Source organism: Aspergillus alliaceus, assembly GCF_009176365.1.
Source record: "Aspergillus alliaceus strain CBS 536.65 unplaced genomic scaffold BDW43scaffold_44, whole genome shotgun sequence".
Classification (NCBI taxonomy): domain Eukaryota; kingdom Fungi; phylum Ascomycota; class Eurotiomycetes; order Eurotiales; family Aspergillaceae; genus Aspergillus; species Aspergillus alliaceus.
The window spans coordinates 73,438-93,474 of NW_022474727.1; the positions used below are offsets into that span (position 1 = coordinate 73,438).

At 45.8% G+C, this 20,037-nt stretch overlaps 6 protein-coding genes across 6 annotated transcripts; 2 read left to right on the plus strand and 4 right to left on the minus strand.

The window, feature by feature from the left end:
- Positions 1 to 1,121: 1,121 nt before the first annotated feature.
- Positions 1,122 to 2,222, minus strand: BDW43DRAFT_321563 (RTA1 domain-containing protein; the record flags this gene model as incomplete). Its single annotated transcript, XM_032049360.1, has 3 exons — positions 1,122 to 1,564; positions 1,700 to 1,948; positions 2,060 to 2,222. The coding sequence occupies 3 exons, from the start codon at positions 2,220 to 2,222 to the stop codon at positions 1,122 to 1,124; spliced, it is 855 nt and encodes a 284-aa protein (XP_031897096.1).
- A 2,415-nt stretch (positions 2,223 to 4,637) lies between these two features.
- On the minus strand, positions 4,638 to 6,525 carry BDW43DRAFT_302535 (MFS transporter; the record flags this gene model as incomplete). Its single annotated transcript, XM_032045255.1, has 3 exons — positions 4,638 to 5,578; positions 5,645 to 6,139; positions 6,414 to 6,525. 3 exons carry the CDS (start codon positions 6,523 to 6,525, stop codon positions 4,638 to 4,640), a joined length of 1,548 nt encoding a protein of 515 aa, XP_031897097.1.
- A 3,080-nt stretch (positions 6,526 to 9,605) lies between these two features.
- BDW43DRAFT_285965 (uncharacterized protein) lies at positions 9,606 to 10,353 on the plus strand. The gene has a single exon (XM_032043004.1). The coding sequence runs from the start codon at positions 9,711 to 9,713 to the stop codon at positions 10,164 to 10,166; it is 456 nt and encodes a 151-aa protein (XP_031897098.1). The 5' UTR covers positions 9,606 to 9,710; the 3' UTR covers positions 10,167 to 10,353.
- Positions 10,354 to 12,423: 2,070 nt separating this feature from the next.
- On the minus strand, positions 12,424 to 13,644 carry BDW43DRAFT_314136 (P-loop containing nucleoside triphosphate hydrolase protein; the record flags this gene model as incomplete). Its single annotated transcript, XM_032047738.1, has 2 exons — positions 12,424 to 13,193; positions 13,251 to 13,644. 2 exons carry the CDS (start codon positions 13,642 to 13,644, stop codon positions 12,424 to 12,426), a joined length of 1,164 nt encoding a protein of 387 aa, XP_031897099.1.
- Positions 13,645 to 16,054: 2,410 nt separating this feature from the next.
- BDW43DRAFT_314137 (uncharacterized protein) lies at positions 16,055 to 16,948 on the plus strand (the record flags this gene model as incomplete). The annotated part of the gene is made up of 4 exons (XM_032047739.1): positions 16,055 to 16,370; positions 16,447 to 16,560; positions 16,615 to 16,747; positions 16,807 to 16,948. 4 exons carry the CDS (start codon positions 16,055 to 16,057, stop codon positions 16,946 to 16,948), a joined length of 705 nt encoding a protein of 234 aa, XP_031897100.1.
- Positions 16,949 to 17,795: 847 nt separating this feature from the next.
- BDW43DRAFT_285967 (aspartic peptidase domain-containing protein) lies at positions 17,796 to 19,701 on the minus strand. The gene has a single exon (XM_032043005.1). The coding sequence runs from the start codon at positions 19,557 to 19,559 to the stop codon at positions 18,306 to 18,308; it is 1,254 nt and encodes a 417-aa protein (XP_031897101.1). The 5' UTR covers positions 19,560 to 19,701; the 3' UTR covers positions 17,796 to 18,305.
- Positions 19,702 to 20,037: the final 336 nt, after the last annotated feature.

The following is a 20,037-nucleotide window of genomic DNA, read 5'->3' on the forward strand; positions in this document are numbered from 1 at the left end:
AAGCCTATACTGAGTATATGTAGAAACAATACAATATATTATACAGTAGAAATTTATTAGGGCTATGCCTTACCTATTATGGTGATTAAGCCCTAGTGTATATGCTCAGCGTGGTCTAAAAATCTTCCAAGTGTCTCATCATGGTCTAAGAACACTGACTAATCACTTAGACCACGATGAGCCTTTTCTTGGCATAGGCTCAGCGTGGTCTAAAAAGGGCGGTGAATCTCGGGGCAGAATTTTAGACCACGCTGAGCTACCAGCCCGTTCAACTTCCCGATATAGCGGTAAGACTCGATTTTCATTCTCCTTTCTTTCTCCTTTCATTTTTTCCGTGCGCCCCCTTTTTGCTAACACAAGTGGGTACTCAATATGGACTACACTAAGGAACAGAGGGAAAAACGGGGATGAAAGAACGATATTAAGAACGAAGGAAAAGAATAGGTAAAATACGACGATGGAATATTAGAGGCCTTTTGGAGTAAGGCAATCCGACTGGCTAAGTTTTGCGTCAGCCAACCCTACGTGGAATTTTCGTCGTGAGTAAGTAATCGGAAGCATACATTTAATTTACGGAAAGTGTCCCCGCCTGAAAATCTATACGCCATGACAATTGAGAATTGGTACATCCCTGATGGCAGCAGAGTAAAGCTTACATGCACATCTATCCCGGTTCAGGACATTCATAGACCTTCGGAACTCCAACAGTCTGTGGTGTGATCATATCAATGTTATCAATTTGCCGACGAAGTATCTCTGACGATCTACATGTGATTCGGCAGACCGTGGGAAAAAGTACAGGAAGACTTTCGGGTTTTGGAGCTAATTTGGTACAAGCTTAGATCAGTAACTCATGTTGCTGAGCTCCAACCCTTTGTTTATATGCATCAAGAGCGATCATCTTCCGCGGGTATATACTACCAAGATGTAGTATCATCTCTGAAGAATCAATACATGTTCGTTGGACCATGATACTGTATATCAAGAACCGAGAATGAAGCACGCATTCTAGGATTCATTCCTCATTCTACGATCATCTGAGGTGCAGCAATCATCCACGATGATCTTCTATTCTTTATGTATTTCTATCTATATATACATTTATTCTTTTCTGGGTTTGTTCATACCGTCAGTGGCCGCAAGCGAACATTGCTCGACCGACTATTGGGTAAAATGGGCGTCTTTCCTGCGGAGAGCAACTCGCTCGGGTGGCACACAGTGAGGAGCACCATTTGCAAGAACATGAAGACCCCGTCAAAGACGTAGAGGAAGACCTCGTGGCGGAGCAGGTAGCCGTTGTTTCCCTGAATGTACTCGACCGCGCGGAAGACCGACCGCGTCATGATCAGGAGGCAGGCGGCGTACAGCACTAGCAAGTGCTTTCGCCATGGGAGCCCTGGCACCATGAGCTGGGCAGCGGACCGGTTGCGCTGCATGCGCCAGAGGAACACGGTAGCTACGAGGTCGAAGAGTCCGAAGAAGGCTATTTGGATGAACAGGCCCGCAGTCACGACGTCTTCACCCACTGTCATCCCGTTCGCTCCGGTGACCATGATCCTGGCTCCTATATTGATTATTGTATCAGGCTCTGCGCAACAAGGGAGGCAAGGGAAAGCATGGCAAGTGGGAGGAGAATGGAGATGAAAGTAGTCTCTTCTTCTCTTTGTCTTTTCGAACAGCAAGGGAAACATGAACTTACCAGTAGCTTGGACAAGAAACGATATCACGTCTCCAGAGACGAAGAATCTCGTCAGCCATCGTGGTTTTACAATGGCGTATTCAGGATGGTTGGTGATCATGATAACTCTCTCCAGTACCATATATATTGAAGCTGCGAACAAGGCACGAGCAACAAGAATAAGAAGGCTTTGGAGTACATAAGGTCCCAAAATCCAATATGGGGTCTCATAATGGCCCAGCACACGGCCAATGTAGCCAATACACTCAACTAACAGAATGAAAAGGATGGTCAGTTGCTTAGTGTCCAAGACGATGCACTCTCCCCTGCTCCGCTGAAATCGAGAGAACTTGTGGGGGGATGGGGTGATGCATTGCTCACAGAAACCTCCTATCACGAAAGTCACGAAACACCATGTCCCCGTACGTATCATTTGAAAGGTGTGAACTAGCGAGCTCAGGCCAAACAGAACGGTTATAATCAGGGCCGCTGGTAGTGAGGGACCATAGTGATAGTACGTCCAAGTAGAGTTATCGTTCGACATACTTGAGCACTTTTCTGAGACAGCTGACTCCTGGAAAATGCGTATTATCTCTGCCAGTCGAACAATTGCTCATTTTAAAGCCTTGTGGTCTGCGCAAGGAGATATGATATTGTCAGGATACCCTGCCCAGTGTCCAAGTGCTGTAAATATTTTACTAAAAGTATCTGTCTCTCTTGATCTCCCGGTGCTATACGCGATGGCTTGCTTCATTATATAGACAAAAAACCAGAGTATCTAGGATATATAGCTTGAAATAAATAATGTCAGCAGATTTATTATCTCCTTCCTGGAGAGTAGCAGCTAGCAGATCTACTCTATCCAAGATCTTATCCATTAAATCATAGTCATAAAAGGCCTTGTTAGCGGATGCTAAAGAAAGAAGGAATATAAGAAGATTCAGAATAAGAGGCATTTCTTCTGTATATTTCTTATAGAAGCTGTATATAGAGAGTTCTGATTTGTTCTTTCTCCAAAAGCCCTTAAGATAGTCTCAGTCATAGTTAAGGACAAGCATGATTTTGCCTCCAATCCACTCAATACTAAGGTGAAAGTGCTATAGAAAAATTAGTATAAAACTAAGCTTAAAGAAATTATTCTTATCTTATAGCATGTAGCCATAATAGCCGCGCTTATATTCCTTTCTATATCTGTTTCCCTACACTCGCGCGCTAGATTTTAATAAGCCATAGACTTATACATCTTACCAGTCCTAGCTGATATAAAGCAGTAAAGAAGTATTAATATATTAAGCTCTACTCTAGACCTCTCTGGATATATTCCATAATATTTATATAAGTCTTGACACCACAGGTATTTTTATAAAATTCTAAGATTATTTTAAGAGAACATGTCTCTTGATATTTAAAGATTAGATATTTCCAACAATTGCTTTAGTTCTTTTTTTATCCACTAAGTCTCTAGTTAGGCTACTAACTATATTAAATAGTAAGGACACTAACTTTCTTAATTGTTATACTGACATATTCTGCAATATGGTAGCTCTGCTGTCAGGTAAGACCAGTGTCTAGATCTCTTCTTATCCTTTCAAGAGTACTTAGAACTGGAGTCTTACCTTTAGTAAGGCATTCTTTTAAATTTCTCCCTAAAAATTCTATAGAGTCTTTATAGGTTCAGATATCTGGTAGTAACACAGCACCTTCATGATTTATAATAAAACTGGTATAATCAGCAGTGGCCCGGGATAAAGAACTTCAACAACCACATATATGCTGTTCATCTAGAAACTAGTGAAAGTTGTTTTTGTCATATTAATTGATAAACATGAAAATGAAAAGAAAAAGGAAAAACATACAACAGCATTAGTATGACTGTGCTCACCCAAGGCCAGTCGTGGGCGTCTCGCCGCTCTTAGCGGCCCTTCAGGGCCTCCTTCAGGGATTTGAATATTCTTCATCTGAAGGACGAGAAAGCGCATTTTTATTGCTGTACTAAGAAAGGCTGCCGTAGTAATAGATAGCGATACACCCATCGTATTCCTATTTCAGATTTGCTCTATCCCACCAGGCCCCATCTTCAAGTTGATCATGTATAACCCTACAAGTCGTTGAATTCTCCTGCTCTTCCGGCTGCGAGATTTAGTAACCGCCATGTTACCAGAAGGCTTTAAGGCAATTAAACTTGAAAACCATAATAATGCCGAAATAAAAAGATCTGTTCTTGATTATACTGAAAGAGAATATAACCGTGCCCTTATATATTTTGATATGTAAGAAGTATCTAATCAGAGTCCACTTAGCCGCTGCTGAGGCAACCTGGTAAGTCCCATTCTCAACTTTCAATTCGACCTTATTTGCAATGGCTTCACCAAAGGCCAGCAATGTGAAACCCACGAGCTTCAAAGCAATTGTACACATTGTCATATCCTGCGGGGCTGTAGTGATCTGTGCACCACCACTCGGCTCCGAAACGAGCTGACAATTTACCGATTCAAAGAATTGTCAGGGACCGGATTATTATTTATATGTCGATAGCATGATATAGTTGTGTATATACATCTTTTTTCCAAGACGGATCGCAACGAAGGCCAGTATTTATTTAATCAGACTTGGCAAATATGTCATGCTACCTCGAATCCATTCCTCTATCTATTTTTGTTTGTATATTGTGTGGAAAAAAGCTCTGAAATCAAGTAACGATAGATCAAACTGCCTTAGTTGGAAACTCGAACTATCTGAGGGGTGAGGTGAGGCCCTTCACGTAGGCAAGCCCATGTAAAGGTCCTCAAGGTCCTACAGGCTCCTTCTCGCTGAGCAAAATTTAAAGAAAACGTAAAAAGGCTTGAAAATTACAGAAATATTCAACACATTAGTATGACGACATAAAAGGTATATCTTCTGCTCAGCCGTAAGTCTCTCTGCCTATAGATAAGTTGAGCTTTAACCCAGTAGTAACCCCTCACTCTCCACTGGACATTGTCTCCTCCTCTGAGATGGCAAACTTGCTCAAAGAACGGAGTCGGCGACCGTAGAAGTAAAGCAGCCAAATACCAATAATACCAATGACACTCAGCCCACCAAGGAGACTGACACCCCTAGCAACACCCAGGTTCTGAAATAAAGGGTGCGCAAACAACACGCTTCCGCATGCCAGAGCACTACGGAAGAAGTCGTTCGCAGCGAATAAGCTAGCCGCATACTTGGGGTAACTAAGGGGAATGTAAACAAAGATGCACTGCATCACGATGAAAACCGTTGCACCGTAGATCGTGATACCAATGGTAGGCACGATCCAATGAATAGATGCACGGGCCGTCCAGGCAAAGAGGAAGAGACCAATCGTAGGACCAAAAGAAGAAGGCAGAGCAGGAATCAGACGCTCTTCCTGTGCGGGGAAACCGAAGCGGCGGATGCGAGGGTTCATCCAGAAATAAATGTAAAGGACATATACCACAATGCCGAGAATACAAGACACCAGGATGCACAAAAAGACCAGACCGATCTGGCCGAGGTTCATATGGTAGTCAGTCGGGTAGACGAGAGGGAAGACCTCGAAAAATGAGTAGTAGATGCCGTAGATGATGGCCGTGTAGACCTGAACGAAGAGAACGGCGGGGTCCTTGATAGTGATTTCCAGGGGTTTGATCAGGGCGTCGATGGCGACATCGGATACGCGCATACTGCGCTGGTCGATCTCGGACTGGGACATGAACTGGCTGTTGTTGTAGAGTTTGCGGAGACGGTCGGCGCGCCGTAGCAGGATTGTCGCACTGCTGGTTTCCGGTAGGAACATGAACATCAGGAGAAAGACTGGAGCAGAGGCCCAGATTGATTCGAAGAGGGACCAGCGCCACCCTTTGACGGGGACTGCGAAGCCGCTGAGAAGGGGCCCGAGAGCGGCTATGTCGCATGGTTAGTATACGCGAAGGGACTAGGCACTGGTGCAGAGGGGGAAGAAGAACTTACGTCCACAATAGGCCGCTGCAACCCAGGCCATCATGGCGTATGGGAGAGACATCAAGCTATACATATCCCCAATGGATGCACCGCCAGAAGCAAGACATGGCGAGCCAAAGAACCCTTGCAGAAAACGGAGCACTACCAAGCCTGCGAAGTTATCCACAAATGCCGTCGGTATGGAGATGATCACGAAGAGGAACATTGTGACGATGTAGACCGGACTGCGGCCAATCACGGGGATCTCACTCAGTGGAGAGAAAATCAACGGCCCGATGCCATACCCTAAGACATAAAGCGACAGCCCCAACGTGGCGAGCAAGGTGCTCACACCAAAGTCTTTCATGATACCCTCTGTGGAGGATGTGTAGATTGCAGACGTGGTATATACAACGAAGGTGTATAGGCAGATAAGGGTAGCAATAAGAGCGCGCTTGCTATTGGACCAGTTGTGGGGGTTCTCCGAGTCATCGGTATAGTACCAGTCGACAAGGATGGTGCCGTCTTTCGTTTTCTTGGCAGCAATAGGGATGGACTTGATCTTCTCAATTTCGTGTTGTCCATCGGCCTCTGTAAATGGTAGCGAGGCTCCCGTAGAGGCCCGACTTAGGGTTTCGCTGCTTTCGTGGCTTTGGTTTGGGTCTTGCGGGATATCCTTTTTTTCCTCTTCAAGTGCAATGTCCGAGCCATTCAGTAAACGAAGCCATGTGTGGGGGAGCTCAAACCCAGGCTTTTCTTCAGGATATTGGAAATATTGATTGTTTGTCAAGAGACGAACAAGCTGCCCGAAAGGGGCATCTCGAATAACCGCTTCCATTGAGTAGAATAGATGCCCTCGAGTCGTCGTACAGCTGCGGGAGAAGATGAACAAAGAACACCTGCAAATCCATGTTGGGAGGAATAGACAAATATATACACATATTCTTTTGGAATTCCTCGCACCGTGACTCGTATTGACTAAAAAAAATCCGGTGATTAGTGATCCCAACAATTCGAAGTCAAAGTCAAAGCAAGGATTAGAAATGCCCACATCAGTACGCATTATAAATCACCAGCGTAGAACATTCGCCCCCAATCAAAACTACTCATATGTTCGGACTTCATGGGCTTAACCCCGAGTACGAGCCATGGAACTTGAAGTAAATGATGCCTTCTTCCCTTAGTAATACGGGCCATTGGCGGAACCAGGAAGAACTTGGCAACAAATCTTTTTGCCAAGCTTACATCCGATCTGATACAGATCTGAGTCAATAGGAAGAATCTGTTGAATTTAATCCCACTTAATACACACATCCTCTCCTACCCATCCACATAGACACCCGACACCACTTATGGCTCGAACTCCTCGTTGATTGTCGCAGTTGGATATATTCTGTATAAAATCCACGTATCTTTGCCCCTGCTTTTTAACCCGTAATTTTCGACTATGGTCTGTCACTCATCGCGGTGCAACGCTCCTCTGTCAGGTACGCAACCCTGACCAGCACGCCGTTAGGAAAGTAAGCAACAAAATACGAATACATCGTACTTAACAAGCGTGAACACGTACCACTCGAAGGAGGATATGTCTACAGAGGACTAGTGAACAAATGGTGACTGATCGACAATACTAGTCCAGAAATCCATCTCGGACTCCCACGGCGGGAAGCTGACCTCCGACTTGAGGACTATGCCGAGGGGAGTGTCCGGATGTCGTCCGCAACAGCTGTGGCCTTCGGGCTTCCTTGCTATGACTGAGTCAAGTAGAAACTGTAGAGTCTGACTCGCATGATAGAAAAGACCGAAGTTTTGGGTCTCCTTTTCGTATCCCTGCGCCAAGTCGCACTAGCCGCTGCCTGAGCAGAGACACAGCACTGCTTATGTGCATCTCTGAGATAGTTGGACATTCGAGACTGCACCGAGACATGCGAGTGGAAGCCGGTGGTAATCTTCAAAGAAGCCTAGGGTGGTACCTGGAATACACTAGGAAAGCAGCATGGCCAAGGAAGGGGCCAAATATCACCAGTAATGAAGGGAAAATGTTACACAGGATAGTTGTACAGCGGTGTTCGAACACGTTTGGACAGAGAACCAGCCCATTGACGGTGGTTGGCAATGCATAGAGCTCTACAGTCAGCTTGCATAGTTGGAGAACATAGCCTTGCGCCTACCTTCAGAGACAAAGAGGCACCGCTAAATGAACGAGAAAAATGTTCCATAAATGGCTGGAAGATACATTGAAGTGAACCAGACAATAAGTAATTTTAGCAGCATAGCGAACAGCGAGAGACATAATCTTTGGACTGCAATGTGGGCTTTGCAGTGTTGTGAGCTTTCACGATACCCTGCCTCCTCTTTCAGGACAGGAAAGCATGTCTCCGGCATCAAGAGTACAAAAGGAAAGCTAGTACCCTCTATGAGTAAGGCGATGCAAAACACCCAACGCTAAGAATTGAGGACGATAAATTCTGACATAAGAGGCCCTGCCCATTGGGCTGACAATGCCCATGAGCATGACGATTATCATGGCTGCGTACCGCTACTCTCCAGATTCGGATTTCTCTTAGTTGGACCCGCTTACGGCCTGGCAACCACCACCGAAGGATTTTCGCACAAGGGCTTACGCTAGGTGGGTCCTTTTGAACTAGTAGTTAGTCTTTGGATGTGGGAGTTATTAGAGCAGTCCGTTCGCAAATTATGAAAAACAAAGGACGAAAAGGCCAAGACAGAGTGTTCGGAAGAGAACAAGGCGGGTTTAGCAAGTGTTACCGGATTCTATTCTAGCGAGTGACGCTGCCTCGAAATATGGCACCATACGCCCGTAGATCATTTCATGGTCTATAGTGTACGAGGTCTTCTTGATGAGGTCGATCATTGAGAATAACAGGACTATCTCGACGCTCGCGGCAAAGATGAGGAGCGACCTAAGCATTTTAGACATCCATCGAATGTCTCGACCGACCAAGGTATCTATTCCGGAATCCTTCACCATTAATGGTAAGACTTTTACCAGAACATCAAATTTTAGACTTCTACGCGACCAATGGCTTAATAGCCTCTTCCCTGCGACCCCCTTTTGGCACACCAATTTCACATACCAATGTATACTCTTCATTATCCGCTTAGACACATAATACCTGCTCCGGGGGTTGGTTGTGGAATTTTTTGTCTCGAATTAATCAAGTGATACGTGGTGGAAATCTAGGCGCTTGAGCAGACACTTCAAGTTGCCTAAACGCAAAATAGTCCGTGAACGAGCTAATCTTTAAAATGAGTGTGAAGAAAGGGGTTGAGTCCGTGAATATTCTAGACCTCATTATTAGGTCAACCTACTAAAAATGGATGTGGATATTCCGACATTGTAGGGTCGGATTTGCAAGACAATAAAGTTTGCCCTAGATGTCAAGAAAATGGGAAGATTAGCGAGCTAATATCGGCATCTTAAGTTCCCATTTGGCTATTCATATATGTTGTAAGTATGAATTTGATTCCACAGGTGGCCTGAGCTGAGGATTAATTAGAAAAAAGCACTACCTACTGCTTCCTAATTGTCTTGGTTTTGAACCTTGAAGCAGCGTCATTTGGAGATCTGTATATGACTCTGTTCTTTATAACTGTTCAGTTCGCACTGCCAAGATCTGCACACTAATCTAAGAATTCATACTTATTGCGGCTACCATGCATTGTAAATTCAAGCCTTTAGCGAATGCTGGGGGATCACTCTATTCCTATCACATTCTGTACAAAGTTACCCGTCGCCTCAAATTGGGGAACTTCCTACATTTTGATAGATAATAGACTCTGTTATCACAATCGGAAAAAGAGAGTTTGATCCTACGCTATAGAAAGCCCAAATTGTGGGCGCCTTACCTTTTTCCCCCAAGAGTTGACTCTGATAGTCCCCGAAGCACTCCGAACGACACAGTAGGAAGAGGTTAAATAGCCCTCTGTTCCTATACCCAGTGTCCAACCAACTCCAGGCGCAATCAAGCGACAGCCCGTCACTCCTTTAATATCCGTCACTCCTTTCATATATGCAGTGTTTCGCTGCGCACATTCCTTTACCATACAATTTATTGATCACATTCTTTTCAACATGAAGCTGAGTGCAATCCTTTCGCTCTCGATCATCTCTCTGGTCGCCGCAGCGCCTACCTTGCGACGCTCGCAGGGAGGCTGTGCCGCGAAAAAAGCCCCTACCGCTTGCCGAGCAAATCTGCGGCAGCATGATGATATGCTGTATCCTATACCGAGCAGTATCGGTAGTGGCAATGGCAACGACAACGGCGTTCTGAACCACCTGTTCAACGGCAACCACGTGGATATCTCGCCCAGCTTTTCTCCGGCCCTAAATCCGGGTGGCTCTGGAGCGAAAGGCGACGTCACGAAGGCCGGAGGTAAGGCGCATCATCTTCCTTCTCCGGCTCCTCCTCTCCCGGCCACTCAGGGTATCGGTAATGGCAATGGCAACGACAACGGCGTTCTGAACAACCTGTTCAATGGCAACCAGGTGGACATTTCGCCCACCTTTTCTCCGTCTCTGAATTTGTGAGCGATATCTTTAAACAGCGGTCGAATTATTCGGGGGAACTTTTGGAGGGCTACTTTTAACCTGGGTGACAAATTGGAGCCAAATGTTCTTATGCGTTTAGTCAAGTCCTAGGGACACAAGTCCCTCAAATGATTGCTTTTCTTTTGCGCCATATTTTGGTATACTAATTTAATTGAATGTTTTTTTTTAATGGAAAAATTATATCGAGATTACTCTGCTCTCAACACTTTAGGATTTTCGTAGTTAACTAGTCAACTATGAGCCAACGGGACCTGGACGGAAACACGACTGGCAGGCGGCCAAGATAGCAATCTCAATAATGGTATCTTCGGGCAATTAAAGTCCTAGGCTAGGGAAGTGTTGTCAAAGCTTTTTCAAACCCTCGAGCATCAATCTTGGTATCTTTTATGACTTGCTTCACTATGGCTCCAGCCCTCGCCATCGACACAAAGAGCCCGGGGTAATGATGCCAAATGAATGTTTATCCAGGCATTGCTACATGCCTACCCGATGGGTTGCATCTCCACCGAGGGCGGACTGATAACAAGCCCCAGCTTTGGGCGGCGCGTACTCCTTTTTGCCGTCTCTACTGTTTGTTACTGTCCTTTCATTACCTTTTTTCCCTTATCTTTTACAAGACTGAACTTTCCATCTTGACATGGCCCTGAATTTGCCGGCGTGTAGCGGCACGAACGACACGGAATTTGGCCCTCGAGTCCATATTGGGTGTCGTGTATTTGGCTTCAAAAAGACCTTTTCTTTTTCGAAGACTTCTTCTTTACTTACTCCGAGCTGTATTTCTCCTACCTTTTCTACCCTTACTATGACTGCGGTGAAAATAACCTTGAAATTACCCTTTGTGCATACCTAGCCACGGGTCATTTCTCATGCAGACTAATTATATCCATATATCATTTATAAACACTATGCAAGGTCATCGATATCTCACGTACCGTCCTGAACTTGCTTCATCCATAATTCTCTAAACCAGCTCTCAGTATTCTGTAAAAGCTCCGCGGGCTTCCCAGATTCAACAATAGTCCCTTAATCCATGACCAAAACGAGATCAAAGTCGACGATCGTGTTAAGCCGATGGGCCACCGCAATAACTGTATGATTTTCGAATTGCTCTCGGACCAAGTTCATGATCGTCGCTTCTGTCTGCGTGTCCACCATGGAAGTAGCCTCATCAAGAAGTACGACAGGAGACGGGTTTAACAAAGTCCGCGCAAATATAATCAGCTACTGCTGGCCAGAAGAAAGGGTGTCTTTCTTAGTGAGGCTGTTCAGGCCAAATCCTTTGGATAACAATGAGTCCAACATTCCCACCCGAGAAAGGACAGAGGCAATGGCCTCCTCGTTATGTTTTTACAACGGATCAAGGTTCAAGCGGATTGACTCTGACAAGATCAGTGGGTCCTGTGGCAATACAGCTAGCTGGCGTCGAATTGTCTCTCGAGGAATCTGGGTGATGTCGATTTCGTCAATGATAATGCTTCCTTTTGTGATTTCATTTAGTCGCAGCAAACTCAATATTAGGGAGCTTTTCCCACTACCAGATAGTTAGATATATACTCTTTTATTGATTATCGAAACTTGGGATTCCAAAATTACCTTCCTGAGCGCCCACATATGCCTACTTTAGCCCCAGAGGGTATCTTGACGTTGATATCATGTATCACGTGCTCTAAGTCGGTTCTGAACACTGTGTTAGAGCATTATGTGCCATTGAAGAACAAGAAAATAAGAGAAATAAAAGCGGATAATCTGACTCACCCGTATCTCGTTGCGACATCGATGAATCGGATCATCCCTGTCGATGGCCATGTACTTCCGGGGCTATGGCATTCCTGTGGAAGGTGTTCAGACGGTGTTTCCGATTCAAAGCTTTCAGTCAAGCCAAAGCCCCTAGGGATATTTTAAGTGAGGTCCAGGCTTGAATAACGTATACCAAAGTCACACTAATAGTAGGGACATTATAGAGTGCAATACCAAGAGCGCCGCCAGATATGGTGCGCAGTTTAATGGCCAAAGTGACCAGAACAACAACAATTCCCATCACCAGTAAGTTAAGAATAAGGGTCAGCCAGCACTGAATTGAGTATATAAGATAGAACAGTTTTTACAACTTATTAATAAGAAATATGTTAACCTGACAAAAAGTTTCTTGTCATATAAATGCCCTGATTATAGCGATTCTATTGCATGTCTCAAGGATACTAGAAAAAAGAGATGACTTTGCCTCAAGATCCAAATATCAAAGCTGTCGCGATATACACAAGTAGAACTTCTGTAAAGTATAGAGAATGACCAGGAGGGGGAGGAACATCAATGCCGTCCATGGGGATGATCGCGCGATTAGCACACCTTCAGCAATTGCATCCAGAAGACCGTCCAGAGTCTGTATCATTGAACCTGGGAGTCTCATATCAATTAAAGACATATCCTGGCTGAAGCGATTTATTATGACTCCGGTATCAATCAAAACGAGAGAGGAGAGAGGAGCTGCGGTAACAGCCTTCAGCAGCCTTCTGTGCAAGCGAACAGAAGTGCGAGGCACGGATTCAACCAGGAAGCTCCAGTATACAAGAAAGAAACATACTACAGCAGAGACTCCAAAGCCTGCATAGCCACCCATATAATGGGCATTGTGCTTCCCTGGGCCCCGAGTTTCTGCCTCGGACCACCACTCAAGCCAGATACTGGGGAACCTGCTGAAGAAACAAAAGCCAATCGATGTGGATATGACCAATATCACGGACGCCAGGCCCATCTCCTTTGCATAGAGAAGATATAGACTGAAATCGCCTATCCTACGAGATGTCTCGGAGCGTGCTTCACATGCCCTCATATTCTCTTCTTCCAAAATATCGGGTTCCGAATTGCCACGATAAAGATCTTGCTGTACCAAGGCATTATCGCCACATATCTCCAGGCTTCCAGGAATATGATATGAACGTTGAATGTTCACCATTGAGTTATCAGTATTAATCTCGATGATAGTGTCCACCATTTGTTTGAAATGCACTGCAGCTGTCAGTACTGGCCACACAACCTTTTAAGGACTGCAAGAGAAATACCCACCCTTGTGCATTGCAAGAACTACAGCTAAGCCATGCTTCCGGCAGATACCATTCTGTCCTAATAGCCTTTGGACAACCTGGCCCTCTGTCGTCGCATTAAGCCCACTGGTGATGTCATCCAACAGAAGAAGCTGTTTCCGGGAATAGACAGCTCTTGCAAGGCTGATATATGGTCTTTGGCCTCCACTTAGACACATACTTTTACTTCCAATAACAGTCATGTCCTGCTGCGGGAGACTGGTGATATCTGTCTTAAGGCAGCATGCATTAATCACCTCTGCATACCAAGTTCCGTCAAAATCTGAAGGACCACAAATAATGTTATGGATAGAGAGGTTGGATAGCCATGGCTCTTGGGAGCAATATACAATCCCGCATTCTGTCGCCTTAACCATTGTTCCCTCTGTCAGGATAAGTTTACCAAGTAGGGCCAGCAGTAGCGCGCTCTTGCCGCTTCCAACTGGCCTAACTAGAATAGAAGTACTATCTTGTTCGATTTCTAGAGAGACCCCTTGCAGAACATGCCCATCAGCTATTTTAAAGGAAAATGAGGCGTTGTTTATCTTGATCAAAGTCTTGGAAGGGTTGCTCTAGTCCATGCAGCCTAGATCATGGAGCTGCACAGTCCCTAAGGCCGGGGCCTTTGCTATGCATGAATCTCTCTCTCGGTGGTTTGAGTTTTCCAAGCAAAGCAAGACAGAATTCAGATGATCCCGGTCTATTAAAAGGTATTTTTGGATCTGATTATAAGAGCTCAAGAAAGTGACAAGTACCGGAAAAGCACTTATAAAGTTCAGCACAGGCTTGCTTAGCAGAGTGACCAGGGATAAGGCCGAGAAAGCTCTCGCGGGATTAAGTATGCCTTGACTGGAGTGCCCAGCGATAAGTACATAGAGAATAAAAGCTGCAGCAGGGGCAATTGTTTCTGGAAGGATACCGACAGTTGTTCTGGTGGTAGCATTTTGCTGAAACTTCTTAGATTTGTTCAGCTCATTGACACCCAGATCCTCAATTTTGGCAGATGATAGTTCCGAGAGACCAGCCATGCGAATACCTTTAATGTTACTGAGAAACAAGGAGGTCAAGCTAATTCTATCTTATAGAGTGTCTATCCAGTGTTGCTGCGCGGCCTTCGCCTGTTTTGATAATGTATAAGCAGATCCAGCACATCCTACAGTATAGTCCTATAAATGATTGATACTATACATGATAATAGGGTTGCTTGCACTTACCAACTACAATAACAACAGGCGCCAAGCAAGTGAGTCTAATTTCTCTGGACAAGATATAAATTGCCAAAGCCACCTCAATAGATGAAGCCCATATTATATCTAAGTTTTAAAATCCTACTACAATTCGATCAAAATCTTCGCTTATAAGAGTAGCCGCGGAGTGATCAGTCAGCGTGGACACGGAAAGACAAAGGGACTGATTGTATATCAGGCTAAGAAACCCCCCACGAATTGTGGTGATGTACTGATAGGTTTGATGTTGGTAGCTTGCCGTGGAAAGTGCAATTCCCAGATATACAAGAAGGGCAGCACCTATCAGTGCTCGACCAATGAAGCGGGTTTGATCATTCGTTGGATCCTCCAAGAATGAGATCACCCGGTAAATCAGAAGTGGTTGAGCGATGTTGAAGCCAATCAAACAGATTCAGGGAAATATGACCCAGAGGTCTATAAGTGACCCTTAATGCTACCCACGCAAGGTTATACCTTGACCTTTTCGCACACTGTTGCCAGGCAGATTCTATTTAATAGCCAACAGTCCCCGATGCCAATTTCAGATCCAGTGGCGGGAGGTCCCGTTGCTGAACAAGGCGAGAAGAGCCCCGAAGTGAATTCAACCACTAGAACACACTTTAATTGTAGATGCTTCCTAGAGTGTCAGAAGAGTAATGAGAGTAAGGTCTTCTTAGCAGCTGATGTTTTTGAATCGACTCCACCACCAGCGTGATCAGTTTGAGAATAACGATTGCAAAGAATACAATCGCAGTAGGTCAATGACTTCTCCTCAGCCATAATGTCCGTGCTTGACTGCCATCTAAAAGAATACTGATTGCAAGATATACACCCAACAAAAATGACGGACGAATTGAACAATGATGCTCTTGGTAGGATATGACAGCTAGACTTAGTGTGGCAAGCAGACCGAGCACGGCGGCGGATATGGAAAGTCTCGTTAACTCACCGCCGGGCAAGGTATAAAGAACGATCAACGCTACGTTCAGGCATCCAAGAGCGGTTACAGCAGTCTGATATATATGTATTTAGCCCGAAAATCTCACGTTGAAATAGGTGTTCATACAGTCTTTGCAAGCATCAGCCCATCCAGTGAGGACTGCAGTACCCGTTCCCTCTTGACAAGTTTAGCATATCGATACAGGGAACACCCCAGGAAGCATATTGAGGGAAGCAGTGAAAAGAAACTCTGTTCGAACAATAGGGTGAAATCCATCTCATGCCGACAACCCCGACTTTTGGGTCCAAAGACGTTGTCGGCACAGTCGCACGTCTGGTCAGCCATCGTTTGTAAAAACAATTCGCAAGGAAGGTCAGAAATAGAGGGGGGTGACCACAGTTAACCCTCATGGGAAGCGCACGTGATGGGCTCTACTATAGTCGCATTTGTATCCCTGCACATCTGTCGCGCTCGAGCACTAATTCACTAGTAACAAATCGGATGGATTGAGTGAAATAATATTCATTAAAAACGTAGTCTTAAGACACGTACCCCCTGGCGGAAACGGACTCTCGATTTTCTCCCCCGTTCTCTATCTACTCGCTACTCTGCTCTCCAATCATGCCTCCATCTTGCGATGAAGCAACAAGCCTGCTTCAAGAAGCCCCAGAAAACTCAGATCTGTTATATCCGGGCAACAAAGCCCCGCATTGGATTACTGCAATCATATTGTTGTGCGGCGGAGCGGTCCTGTTCGACCTTTCTAACAATCTGGGTTCGGTCGCAGAGATTGCTATCTTGGAAGACATAGTATGCCGGGATCATTATGCTACGACTGCTGCAATTCTTTCGGCTTCAGAAAGATGCAAGATTGAACCTGTTCAGGCGGAGATTGCACTACTCAACAGCTGGAGGGAAACCTTCGAGTCAATTCCTGGTAAGCCCATTGCTATGATATTAGGGTTACATTATGTTTTGTTTTCTAAGAGACAGCAAAGCTGATTTTAAAATAGCCATCCTTCTTGCCTTACCATACGGGATGCTGGCGGATAGGATTGGGTACAGGCCGGTCGCTTTACTGGCCTTATTAGGCAGTGCCATGAGCGCCAACTGGAGCAGAGTGGTTTGTTAGTCCTACTATGTCATTGGTGAAAGGTATTTTCAAATATTAACGCTCATAGTTTGGTTTCATCCCACCTTACCCTCCCGTGCCCTTTGGCTCTCTGTCCTGTGGCAGATCTTAGGGGGAGGACCGCAGGTTGTAACGTCCTTCTCTTTCTCAGCTGTAGCCACTATCAGCCCTGCGAACAAAACGTAAAAAGAGACTCCCGCAAAGCTTATCTTATGTGAGTTGCTAAGAGCGCATGCACCAGGGCGAATGTCTTCTCCCAAATTACCGCAGTTGTTTTGACGACGGAATTGATTGCACCTCCGATTGGTGCCGCACTCATGACCATCACTCCGTGGATACCGTTCCTCGCATCTTCTGTGATAGCAGCCATTTCAGTGACCTGAGGGGTCTTATTTTTTCCTGAAATCCATAATCGGATTGAGCCAGCTTCTACCACGCCTCATGAGCAACAGCCGGTCAGCACGTGCTATAGAATTCGAGAGTTCTATAACCAGCTCTCGCAGAGCAAAAGTGTCGCATTTGTTGTTGCCTCTTTCTTTGTAACGCTTCTGGCGACTCATGCTTTTGGGGTGCTGCTGCAGTATATCTCCAAAAGGTTCCACATATCATATACTGAGGTATGTGTGCTCTGGATGATCTACAAATCCCTAGATCAGTGGCCAATGCTAAACATCTTCCTTCTACTTACAGGCTTCATACGTACTGCCAGTTCGAGCAGCCACAAACTTGGTATCTTTGTTTATTCTGCTTCCCACCGGGACACATTTCCTAGATCGCAATGAAGGATTTGAGATCGTTTCGAGAGATAAAATTCTCACCCAGGTAAATGCGTTACTATTGCTTCTGGGGTGTTTGTTGATTTTTGTCGCCCCGAACTTGATCGTGCTCAGTATCGGGGCTGTGCTATTTGGTTTAGGAGCGTCATTTTCTGTTACAGCGAGGGCATTGGTGACTTCCCTTGTTGAGACGACGTCTTTGAGCACCATCTATGCACTTATGAGAGTGATGAGCTCAATTGGATCACTTATATCAGGGCCTCTACTGGCAGGCGTGTATCATCTGGGAATGGCCATGGGTCCCATCTGGCTTGGTCTCCCCTTTCTACTTGCTGCCGCACTGTACGGATTTGCTTTGGTGGCTATATCTGCGGTCAGAGTGCCTGCTTGAACTACTTGATAAGGATGCAACAATTCTGGATAGTTTGGCTGGTTAGAAGCTTGTATGGAAAACTCATATCTTAGCTCGATATTACCTAGATAACATCACAAGGAAATTTTACTCAGACATCATGACCGCAGCTGAAGCAACAGCTCCCTTCGGGTAAGCCCAAAGCCACTAAATAGCCAGACCCTATTCTATGTAGCATGACCATATGAGTATCGCACTGCACTGCCTTATGGTGGAGATAATAGCTCATGCAGCCTTGCTGGCTTGGGGGACTGGTTTAATGGGTATATGACACTGCAGGCTTGTTTAGAAATTATCTGCCACAGATCGCCGACTGGTCCAGAGAATAGTCGCTTACGGAAGTATGCTATTCGCAAGCGGCCAGTTCATGTAAACTAGTACACCAAAAGGGTAGAAAAAGCGTGCCGTCAAGCGCCGGGGGAAGGTTATTAACACTGCCTAGAAGACTTGATTCGGTAGAAATACTTGCGTCCACGCACTATATTATTCAACACTAACAAATCACGCATCGTAATCATGACCGATCCTGAACGTCACATACCCTCAACCTCATTAAAGGACATATCTTTTTGAGACCTGGGCAAACCGCATCTCGTCTTTTCCAAAATCGAACACGGCAACAACGTTCTTGAAGAAGGGCACTCCCAGAATATTGATCACAAGGCCGGGCCTTCCATTCTTCTCAGAGGGGATCAAACCAGAGACGCAATAACCTTTCCCAGTATTGTAGATGAGATCTTCCGGAGCATGGTAGAAGGTCTGGTCTCCAATGACCACACCGAACACAGGTGGCTTGGCGTCACAGTCGACAATGTAAGCCTTCAGCTCGTCATTGTAAACCGCAGGAGGCTCGAATTGCGCATTGACCGGGTCTACGACCGCAGTGGGGAGAATAGAGAATTCATTTCCTGTGTCGATGAAGAGTTGGAAGGGGGTGTTGTCGACCACGAGGGCATCCTCCTCTTCTTCCGCCGGTCCGTATTTCACGGCCGGGGTGGTGAAAGCCCAGTAGGAGATCTGCCGCTTATCGGAGGTAAAGTTTGTCGGAACGGCGTCCATGATTTCCACAGGGACGGTGCTGAATTCACTCGTCAGTTCCACTGGTGGGAGCTCGCCCAGGCTGAGGTAGCCGCCGAACGCCTCGGTGCTGTCGCGCGAGGTGTGGGCCAGCGCGATACTGAAGTAGGGCTCCTCTACCAAGCCTTGCTCGTACATGGCGTTGAAGACGGGACTGTATACGGCCCGGTTATAGAAGAAGGTGCTATTAGGGCTGAACGTGCCCGGATGAGCCGATGTCAAGCTGGGGTAGCCCAGGCCAAGAAGCCCGTTGTTCACCCCGTCACCCATCGGGTTAGAGCGGTCGGCGAATGCAAGCTTAGTACGTACGGTGACGTTCGCTATGGTGATGGTCTCGTAGGCCATAACACCGCTAGCTAAACCGGCGCCGTATTCGATTCCGAATGTTTGGTTGGGGACTTGCTCGTAGCTTGACGAGATGTGGTATGTTTCTGGGCCGTAGTTGCAGTCTTCCGGGGCGATGATCTGATTATCAGTGGCATTGATGCAAGTAAAGCTGTCCCGCATGATGTATGTATCGCTGCTACCTGTGTCGACGAGCAACTTAAAGGTCTGGTTATCCTCGCCGACAGTTACGTCAACATCGAAGACGCTGCCGCCTAGGGTTGCGAGGAGGGGAGCATCGTGGGACTTTTCCTCTTCACAGCGTCGGCGATGGTTCAACGGAAGAGTCAAAGCCGAGCTGAGGGCAGCGAAATGAAGAATTGGTGATAGATGGAAGAGCTTCATCTTGACTGTAGTAGTAGAGATTGAAACTATGAATGTTTGTTGTGTTGTGCTGTGGGCATAACGAGTCGATGGAGCTTGAATTTATATAAATGAGTGGAGATGTAGGATAAGTACCTATTCTATCTAGTGGTGGGGCGTGTTTGGATCCCTTGAGCCAAGTTTCTTTGCGGTATCGAATGATATGCTCGATCCAATTTAGGTAGATCACCAAATAGGGCTGCGCTGGCACGGGGTCTGCCAAGGCTCGGCGATATTTTTAGTGTATTAATATCTGGTTGCCTGTTTGTTGTTGAACAAAGAGAACACCAATAGATATTGGCCGTATCAAGTGTTATAAAGCGAAATGAAAAGGACAGTCCAAGTGTCTCCAACAGATGGGGTCTTTACACGTCTCCTCGGAGGTTGGGCCAATCGTGCCCTTGTATCGCATGCAGGTAGCCACCGCAACAACTTCGGCCCAGGTTCTGCTTTGAGGCTC